General features: G+C 42.3%; 1 protein-coding gene and 1 pseudogene across 1 annotated transcript in view; both read left to right on the forward strand.

The window, feature by feature from the left end:
• Window positions 1-500, forward strand: part of LOC121143327 (disks large homolog 5-like) — a 6,967-nt gene extending 6,467 nt beyond the window's left edge. The window contains exon 6 of the mRNA XM_040755161.1: window positions 59-500. Within this exon, the coding sequence (XP_040611095.1) occupies window positions 59-215 (157 nt within the window). The 3' untranslated portion in view covers window positions 216-500. The remainder of the gene's footprint in view (window positions 1-58) is intronic.
• A 5,139-nt stretch (window positions 501-5,639) lies between these two features.
• On the forward strand, window positions 5,640-8,283 carry LOC121143130 (annotated as a pseudogene).
• The last annotated feature ends 2,766 nt before the right edge of the window (window positions 8,284-11,049 follow it).

Consider the following 11,049-nt stretch of genomic DNA (forward strand, 5'->3'; position numbering starts at 1 on the left):
GGAGCTTAACGCAGCAGGTTCCCACCTGACCTGTGTCTTAACTACTTTCCTTTCCCAGGTCCACAGAGCTGCAACCTCAGCTGGAACAGGACACTGCCCAGGATGAGAGCCACTTGCAGAAGGATGTGCTACAGCAAGAGCCTCCTGCTGAGCCTAATATCCAGCAAATACTGAACTCCTCAGATGCAACAGAGGAATTCCCACACTCATCCTGAAAAACCTGTTAAAATTGATGACTTCCTGGCAAGGCAAACTCCAGGCTGTACATCTGTACCTTTCAAAATGTGGCAAGAGAATGCTGTTTATCTCAGTTTTCCTTTGGTTTTTGGTTTACATTTTTGCTTTTGGTTGTTTTGTTATAGTTTTGCTATTTTGGTGTTTTTTGTTCTTGTTATTGTTTTTCATAATTTGTTATGGCTATCCCGTTTGTATTGACTACCATTTTAAAGCCCCTTTTGAAAACATTGTTTTTATGAATAATAAAGCAATTTGCAACTGTTCACACTTACACACAAGTCTTTTTCAGGTCTGGTGTCACACTCCAATATCCCCACAGCTCACATGTATAGGTGGATCCCTGCACGTTCCATGCAGCATGGGCTACACAGTGAGTTCCCAACCAGCATCAATCACATAGGTGTTGTTGGCCTTGAGTGTGGATAGCAGAAGTTAGAGCTTGGATAGATACTTTGTGATGGAGTCTGTTTCCATTCTGTTTCCACGTTGTTATCTATTAACTATGCCTATTACATGGTACTCTATAGACACATTTTCACAAATTGATCATAAGGACCAAATTATTGAGAAATAAAAATATATTGCTCTATACACTCTTGAGCAACAAAATCATTCAAAACACATAATCATTTCATAAAAGATATCAGGAAACCAAAGGTATCTATCTGACTCTGTTTTCTTGTAATACACCATCAATAATAAACACACAGCAAATCACTGTGTGAAATAGCTTTTAATAACCACCTTTGCTCATGATACAGCAATTGCCCCTCATGCTTGCAGGTCTTGCAGAGGCCAGAAGAGGGCATTGAGTACCTTGTCGTCAATGGTTGTTAGGTGCCATGTTAGAGAGCAGGAAATGCTATTAGACTATGTGTTGTATCTGCAGCTTCTGCTCTTGACTTTGTCCTTCAATCCCTAGGTGCTGTATTAGACTAACGGTTGTTATAATTTCAAGGTCATTGTCCTCATGCTACAATCTGTCTAAAGTTCCTTTAAATATATATATATATACATATATATATACATATATATAATGCTTCAGTCAGTTAGCACTATATATTATTTACAGATTATAGTAAACTGTGTTACTCATATCTAGTTATTTTAGTCAGGTTCCCTAGATGCTCAGAGATGCACTGAGCATAGATATTTGATTTTCAAAGACTTCCAATACCAATATAATATGGCATTTATATGTTTTAATAATTTAGAATGCTGTTAACATGAGACAGAGTTGCTCTTGACAACATGGAATTATACTGGTTAATATTGTGGGCACCGGAGACCCTTCACTTGGAGTTTGGTTTCTTCTTGGCAAAAGTGGCCTATGGGAAAACAAGTGCCCTTGCTACCACTGCTGACAATGGGCTTACTGTCCTAACTGGACAAGCAGGAGAGAAGCAAAAAGAGAACGCTAAATCATTCCAAGACATGATAGGACATTCTTTCGAGTTTTCCTGCTTTTGGTAATGATCTGTCAGATATTCTAGGCCTTAGCCAAAGTTGATTGCTCAGACATTACTGTGATATCTTGGGTAACTGTCCAGGCATCCAATTGTTTTTGTAATTTCTTAAAACTTTAGGAAGTCACCTGCTTATACTTCCTGCTTGCCAAAGTAATGTTATTTTCCATCTCAGGTGTGTGATGAGGTTAAAGACCAGATAGTCACAACTAATATCCTCTCTTATCTTATTTAGAGCACATTAGGTACAAGACCTAGGCTTTCTGGAATAGGAAAACTATTGGAGTGATCTCGGTAACATGCCATTTACCCTTGGCTGTGTATTTAGTATGCATTTCTTGTTTAATGCTGCTCTTGCTGGTTGAAGGTCTAAATTTGTATCCATTATTACCTTTGTTTCTCCTAGACTAAACCTGATATGTTATCATTGCATATAATGTTTGAATCAGGGTGAAAACCCTCTTATTTAGACAAAGGGAGCAAGTGTAGGGGCAACATGTTCCTCCAATAGAGTTTTGGTACCTGCCTTTGGGTGTGGATTCGGTGTGCAGATGCCATCCCTAATAAGGAAGAGACGTGTCTTGCTCTGTTTTGTGGTGGTCTGAGCATCCTGTATCATAGCATCCTGTACCTTAAGGGCAGAAGGTCATGACAGCTACTTGTCCTCAGTGTGAGTACCCGAAATAAATTTCCATTATTCTTTTATCTGGGCATTCCAGTATTTCCTTAATCCATCTTCACACAAACAAGAGTGAAGTCTCTGGTGACATGTAGGGATAGGCCCATGAGGTAGACATGCTAATTGTCTTAGTCTGCCAGGCATTTATTCAGGACTCTGATGTCCCCACTGATCCCTGAGTGTTCAGGATCATGCTACAGCATCACTTACTGTGACAATTGGAGCAAACCTGTCACTTCTCACCTAGGGAACAATGCATATTATGCACATCTGATGAAATGCAGCGTTTATTATATCATCCATGGGTCTGGGTGTGGGGACAGATTTTGGTTACAAGAAAGGTCTCCAACTAAGCAGTGTTTGGAGGAAGCTTCAGAGCAGGCTCAGTGCATGGAGCCTGCTGCAGAGGACACATGCTTCTGGTGGAGGGCAAGACCTTGCAAGCCTGAGACATGAGAGGGACAGTTAAACCTGACTGTTCCCATGGCACATCTCAGCATCTATTGAGGATGGATTTCTTCCTGGTGATTGTTTTAATTGTAGAGCTCCTGGGAGTGGATCAGTCTTCTAAGATGGAGGTGAGTCAGAGGGGTTGACTCGTGGATCCCAGACAGGTGCTGAGAAACTAGGGCTTCTACAAGGTCAGCAGTGAGAGAAACAGGGCAGAGGACATGGTTAGTCTCTGCCATTGTCCACATTCTCTTTCTGAGCTGACCCTGCTTTTCACATTTCTATGCTGGTATCTCTTCTATTGTGGTTAGATTGTGGTTGTGTGTGTGTGTGTGTGTGTGTGTTGCACATTTTTCCTTTTGGTGGTGTTGAATATTAAATCTAGAGAATAATTTATGCTAGGCAAACATTTTACCAGTTTTAAAACCATTTCCCCTATAGACCTTCCCTTTATTGGTTTTTCCCTTTGTCGTTCAGATGTTTGCTTTAAACAGGGTCTCATGAAACTCAAGGCAGCCTCAAACTCCTCATCTTCCCACAACCACATCTGGGCAGCCATTTTGTAATCTGAGACATGAATTTACTAAATTGCTCAGTTTGGCTATGAGCTTGCTGTGGTTAACCATACACCTGCGTGCACGGGCGCGCACACACACATACACACACACACACACACTCACCTCTTCATACCAAGTGAGTAACAGGACTACACAAGAGATCTGAGGCAGACTGCATCTGTCCTGCCCCCAACATATTGTGGTGTACTTTATACATTGTTTCTCTATAGTTTTTTTGGGGGGAGTTGAGACAGGTTTCTGTGTATTGTCTTGGAAGCTGTCCTGGAACTTGCTCTGTAGACCAGGCTGGCCTCAAACTCACAGAGATCTGCCTGCCTCTCCCTCCGGATTACTGGGATTACAGGCGTGTGCCACCAATGCCCAGCTTCTTTCTACTTTTTATTCTAAAAATATTAACATAGTCTTCATTTTCTTAATTTCTACACTATACTATATTGCTATTCATCAGTTTGTTTCTTTTTCATTTTTTGTGTATTTGTTTGCAGGTGCAACAGACATGTTATTTTTGTTATATTGTATATATATTTCTATACTTTTTAAAAAATTGTACCTTTATATTGATTTAAAGTGTAATATAAAGTTCTAATTCTTGAAAGTTATTATTACAACCTCTTTGAGTTAGTTAAGAAATGTAGGTTAGTAGTTAGTCAACTGTATTAAGCTTGTTGTCATTTTTGCTCGGTTTTTAAGGTGAAGCATGTGTGTTAGACAGATAAATGGTCTTCAAACCCTCCAGAGACCTACAAAATACAATATTGAAGATATTTCATAACCTAAGGCTTTTCATGATCGTGAGGCATATCTGCTGCTGGCATCACCAGTCTACTTTCTAAAAGGAGGGCAGGCATTGAAGAACCTACATAAGGAGTTTGTTTTTATTGTAGCAAAGCTAGCTATTTGGGCAAGAAATTGCCCTTGCCTAAACTTGCTGACAATATACTGTACAAATTGAACAAGCAGGACACAAAGAAAAATGGCTGCAAAATATTCTAAGACAAGGTGGTACAGTCCTTCAAAATCTCTGTTTTACAGAACATCTGTCAGATACTCTAAGCCTCTAGACTGAAGGTGGCTAACCTAACATTGCAGAACAATTTTGGGTGAGCATATAGACAGCCAGATGTCTGTCTTTCCTAGAGTTTTGGAGTTGCTTATTCTGCACTTCCTGTCTACTCAAGTAATATATCCTTCTCAGGGCTCTGACAAAGTTGAAGATGAAATAGCTGTTGTGTTTCATGTCACCAAATTCAGAAAAGAATCCTGCAGAAGAGATATAAACTTTATAAATCTAAGAAGCATAAAAGCTTAACTTGTTGATATAAGAAAACTTTTTGTGACCTAAAAAGATAAATTTTAATTGTTAATACATGTTAGGATAAGAGGCAAATTAGGTACATAGCTTTGGATTCACCATGATAGTATCAATTATGGTGTACCATTTGCAGAATTTGCCAAAGGCAAGTGGGCTGGGTATTGTAAATTTAACACTTATTTGATAATTGTTCCTCCTTTTGGTTTCTTGAGACAGGGATTATATGTTTAACAGAATCTAGGAGATATTTTGGCAGAGAACCAAGTTCCTTATATCAAGCAACAAGTTGATTGGTTGTTTCAAAACAGTGATGCACAGGAAAATGCTTTTGTCATTTTCAATGAGAATTGATGATCAGGTTCCAGCTCACAGACTGTCACAATTCATGCTAACAACTCCTTCTGCATTCCCAAACCTGTAGAAAAAGTCCTATAATTGTTAGTTTTTACTCATGGTTCTGCTAATGGAAGAGCAACTTATGGTGTAGATGATAAAAAGTACATGGAGGGAACAACTCCGGCTTCAGCTCAGATAGTTGAGTTAGAGTTGTCACAATGGTTTTCCAACTTCTAGTAAATGACTCATTTAATTTGCATACATTTTTATATTCTTCAAGTAATAGAGACAGTTCACTGCATAGGAACTTGCAATGATCTGGTTAAAATATTGATTGAATAAGTTCCAAATTCAATTCTTCTAAAAACATTGCCACATCTTGTGGATGACAGGAGAGCTCATTTAACCTTCCAGGCCCACTGGAAAAAGGGAACAAGTCAACAGATAGATTAACAAAAGTGGTCGCTTTATCTCTGGTAGAGAGAGCTCTGCAGTCTCATAAGTTTCATCATCAGAATAACAGGAATTTAAGAAAGCAATTTGGTTTAACTAGAGAGACTGCTCGTCAAGAGTGTCCAACAATGAGGTGTGCCCACAAACTAATAAAAGAATGATGGCAGATTGCTTTTACTCTTATTACAGAATTTGGCAAGTTAAAATGCATACACATGGCAGTTGATAGGTATTCAGGTTACTTGGTATTCACCATACAAAGGGGAAAAGCCACCAAACATGAAACAAGTCATTGTTTACAAAATGTTTTGCTTACATAGCAGTTCCAAAAGTGATAAAAACAGATAACAGGTCTAGACACTCAATGGAAAATTGATCAAAATGAAACTTCAAAATGTATAAAAGGGAGTGGGGGATAATTGTCCTCAGTTTCCACATGATTCAAAATTTTAAAATGTTGATGCCACTGAGCAGTTTGCTTCAGACATTTTCTGGCATGATGAAACTTGAGCGGTTATTGCTCAGGTCAAATGGAGACATCCATACGCTAGACAGTGGAGAAGACCCGATTCTGTCCTAATTTGGAGTCATGAATGAAAGGAAAGTGTTGGTTCCAGATTCTCAGTTTCTGAACAGACCTGCTGCATCAGCCTCCCAGACGCATGAGTTTTCATGCTGGAGCCGACAAAGAACTGGATGGCTATAAATTTTTCCTTGACACACCTTGAAACACAAAATTCATTTTCCAGTTTTTCCCTTTGGGGAAAAAAAGGACCATTTAAAACAATTTAACACTAGTGTGGACCGTGAGGAGTGGCAAAAGCCCCTTTTAAGTATTTGGACAGGACATGGCCACTTAAAAAGATGTTGGAGTGGTGAAATATCAGCCTTGGTGGATGGTATTCCTGGTATCATGCCCATGCCAGTGTATTTCTCTGGAGAAACACAGCTTTGCCTAATGCAACAAAAAAGAGACTTTGGCATCACTTCTGAGGTGATTGTAGCTATTGCTATTGCTGCTACAGCAGCCATTGTATCTGGGACTGCCATCTCACAGTCTGTAACTATAGTGAATAAACCAGCACCGGAAGTAACAGAGGCTTTCAGCACTCAGAGCTCCTTAAACAATTTAGTCCAGGTAGGAGTTTTAAATCCTTAAACCTGTTCGCCTACCCTGGCACACATTTGTGTTACCCCTGCAAAGTTTACACTCATCAATTGGCCAATGAAATTATTAGGATGAACGAGACCTGGGATTCTTCATCCTGTGGAGAGATCATCCTTAAGGGATCCAAGATGGCAGGTCATTTAATTAAAGAATGGGCCAGGTCCCCATCTCTGGGCCTTTAGCCATAGGACTTATTATCATCTACTTTATTCAGCTAAGACGCCGTGGTGCTAGACAAGTCCAAGCTGGAGTTGTCACTTAGGACCACAGAGAATCCCTCAGCTAAACTATGGTTCAGCCTACTGAAAAATTAGATGGTCAGAATGTGTGTCTTACCACACTGTAGCTTGGGGTAATGGCCTGGGCTTTAATGCTACCTACCATGTTTGGGAATACTGTTTATCTTGGGAAAGACCCTGTGACTTCAGCTCAGGACTGGGGGAGAGTGAAAATCTAGGTGAGCGCTACTACAGTGAGGTTCAGTGCCCTAATGGTTGGTGGGACTGTGCCAATGGCACACATGAGCAGGGTTGCCATGGCTGCCCACCTGGGCATTTCCCATGTCGAGCTGCTGTCTACCCTGGTGCCACAGCCTGCTACCTGCCTGCCGACTGTTACAGCAACCAGACATTCTGTGCTGATGGAGCAGATGAAAGGCGTGGCCAGTCATTACTAGCCTGCAGCTTCCAACGCCGGGATTACAAGCCTGTGTATGAGACATGGGTGTGTGACAGCCAGCCAGACTGTACTGATGTACTGATGAGTGTGACTCCTCCTACACACTGCCCTGAAAGGTCATCACAGCAGCAGTCATGGGCAGCCTAGTGTGTGTGCTGTGCTGGCCATCACTCAGGGCTGAACCTCAAACTCTATGTCATCTGCACTCAGGAGTACAGCACCTTTGTCCCCTTCACCTGGATGGTGGCTGTGATCTTGCAGCAGCAGGCACCTCTTTCCTATGGGAAGCTTATTGCCCAGGGTGCCACTCCACCTGTAGAAGACTTCCCTACAGAGAGCTCTAACACTAACTGTGTTGGGGAACCTGCCTACTCTGCTCCAGATCTTGTGCCAATATATGACTCCTGGAGGTTCTCAGGGGGCATTTTCACAAGCACGGTTGTTCAGTGCATCTTCAGATTGGCTGTCTCCATCTTTGGGTAGTGCTTACTCAAACCTGTAAATCAGCTTGCATCCCTGAGACCAGATCCCAGGTCACTGCATCTACTGTTCCCTCAGAGGCCCTGGAAAACAGCACAGGTCAAAACCTGAGGGCAGGGCATACAAGAGCAGGATGGGGAACCGGCTCCTCCACTGCCCATCAAGGCTCCCATCCCAATCCCAAGCATACTTCTGGACTTTCCTATTGTTTCAGAGCACCAGATCCACTACCTTCAGTGCCTCTAGATGCCTCACTGATGTCTGGAGTTTTAAGGTGCACCGAGGCTACCTCCTACACAGCCTGTGGTCCCCATGACCTACTTGGACTCCAGCTGGACATCACACAAGAGTCCTGGCCCCAGAGGATAGGATGATGTATTGCTAATGCCACTGGTTGAGCAGAAGTCTGGGTATTTAAGGCAGAGGATGAGCTCCTGCTGGTCTGAGCAAAGCCAGCCACCGTGGGGTTCTAGACACAATGCTATGATCCTGGGGAAGTGGTTAGGCTTCTCCAGTGTGCTTTCTGGTGCTGAAAGTTAGGTGTCTTTCAGGCAGGGAGAGCCCCTTCTCTGTATGACTAGAGGCTGGATCACCAACCTCTGCCCATCGTCTGGTCCAGGTGGCTGTATTAAGATTCCCCCAAACTCATAGCCTTGGACAACCCATCCTCCCTGATCCAAATGTGGCCTTAAGTACCAGATGGCAGTTGGATAAATATCTTTAAGCCACCAAGTGGGGATTTGGCAAGGGTGACAGTTTTACCCTTGAATTCTATCCTACCTGCCCCACTTAAAGAACACAATTACTAGCCGGGTGGTGGTGGCTCACACCTTCAATACCAGCACTTGGGAGGCAGAGGCAGGCAGATCTCTGTGACTTCGAGGCTAGGCTGTACTGACAACTTCCAAAATAATACAGAGAAACCCTGTCTCGTAAAACAAAAAAAAATGAATACAATTACTTTTGTGTTCTATTTGCATCATTGCCTTTCAAATAAAAAACATAACTTTAAACTAAAGAGTGAAGAGTTTAAATATCTTATTTTATTATTTGAAAATATACTCATTTGCACTGGGGAGGCCCTAGATCCAGGCTCTGTGTTGCGTGCAACAAGAGCAAATCTGGTGAAATCAAGTGAGCAAATTTGGCTGAAAGCATGGAGACTGAATTGAAAGACAGGAGGGCCAGTCATTTGTGCTAAGAGGTCTCTTCTCTTTAATAGAGAGGGAGCAGCCTCATATACAGGCTTACAATACACTGGGAAAAACCCAGGTGGAAGAGATCATGTTTTCCTAATGCTAGTAATTGATGTCAGTGGGGCAAGCCTGGGTCAGTAAGCCAGGACTAGAAAACAGGATGCACCTGTTGGAAAACCAGAGACTCACAAAGACCTTGTGGTGGCTGGGGTCCAACATCTCCCCTTTTTTTTATAAATTAGTGCCTGACTCGGGTGGCTAGGACATTAATGCCAACCTTACCCGTCAAAAGAGAAATCACCCGGGCTGCATGACCCTCCTGTCTTAGGGTGGTTGGCATCCCCTTAGTCTCCCCTTTCCTTGACTGTCTAATTTTTCTATAGGCTCAACCATAGTTTAGCTGAGGGATTCTCTGTGCTCGTCAAGTGACAAACCAAACCTGGAATTGTCTAGCGCCTTAGCCAAATGAATCATAAGATAATACACACTATGGCTACAAGGCCCACAGATGGGGACACAGCCCATTCTTTGATTAAAAGGCCTCCCATCTGGGATCCCATAAGGATGAGCTCTCCAGAGGACAGAGGATCCCAGGTCTCTTCATCCTAATAATTTCATTGGCCAATTGATGAGTGTAAACTTTCCCAGGGTAACACAAACGTGTGCCAGGTTAGGCGAACAGGTTGATCAAGATTTAAAACTCCTACCTGGACTAAGTTATTTAAGGAGCTCTGAGTGCTGAGAGCCTCTGTTACTTCCCCTGCTGGTTTATTCACTATAGTTACAGACTGTGAGATGGCAGTCCCAGATACAATGGCTGCTGTAGCAGCAATAGCAATAGCTACAATCACCTCAGAAGTGATGCCAAAGTCTCTTTTTTGTTGCATTAGGCCAAACTGTGTTTCTCCAGAGAAATACACTGGCATGGGCATGATACCAGGAATACCATCCACCAAGGCTGATATTTCAAGTGGCCATGTCCTGTTCAAATACTGAAAGGGGGCTTTTGTCACTTATCATGGTCCATACTAGTGTCCAATTGTTTTATTTATTTATTTATTGTTTTTGGAGACAGGGCTTCTCTGTATTGTTTTTGGAGGCTGTCCTAGAACTTGCTCTGTAGACCAGGCTGACCTCAAACTCACAGAGATCCGCCCGCCTCTGCTTCCTGAGTGCTGGGATTAAAGGTGTGTGCCACCAACGCCTGGCTACAATTGTTTTAAATGGGTCCATTTTTCTCCAAAGGGAAAAACTGGTAAGTTGAATTCTGTGTGTCAAGGTGTGTCTAGGGCAATCTGCTAGTCATCCAGTTCTTTGTTGGCTCCCGGATAAAAACTCACGGGTCTGGGAAGTTGATGCAGCAGGCCTGTTGAGAAACTGGAAATCTCAATCCAACTGTTTCCTTTCTTAGGCTGTAGATTCAATGACATCAAGGATCGGGAACACTGGTTTAGGAGATCTCACTTGAATTGCCTTGGGCAGGCTCTCATGGTCTCAGGTCCAGTTTTTCTTTGCTCCATGCATCTCATCAAATATTTTGGCAGCCACTGCTTTTCCTGCAAGAAAACACAAACAGGCCTTCAGCCCCCAAATTAAGGCAGAGTCAGTTCTTCTCCACTGTCTAGTACATGGATGTCTCCAACTGACCTGAGCAGAAGTCGCTCAAGTTCCATCATGACAGAATCTGTCTGCAGCAGATTGCTCACTGGCATCCACATTTAAAATTTTAAATGAGGAGTGCATGATTTAATGACTCTTGTGGAGACTGGGGACATTACTCCCTCTTTTTTATCTTTTGACACATGTATGGTAGCTTTTCCTTTTGTGTAGTGGCTGCAAGAAACCTGAATGCCTACCAACTGCCATGTGCACATATTTTAAAAACTGACATAGCATTTTTTACAGGACTGCTCTCTACAGTTTTGGGAATACAAAAGGGTGTGTTAGTGAAAATTGCAACAGTCTCTGAGCTGGAAACTGATTATCAATTCTCTCTGAAAATTGAGCAGAAGCACT

The sequence above is a fragment of the Mesocricetus auratus genome, unplaced genomic scaffold (genome assembly GCF_017639785.1).
Source record: "Mesocricetus auratus isolate SY011 unplaced genomic scaffold, BCM_Maur_2.0 Super-Scaffold_100011, whole genome shotgun sequence".
Lineage (NCBI taxonomy): Eukaryota > Metazoa > Chordata > Mammalia > Rodentia > Cricetidae > Mesocricetus > Mesocricetus auratus.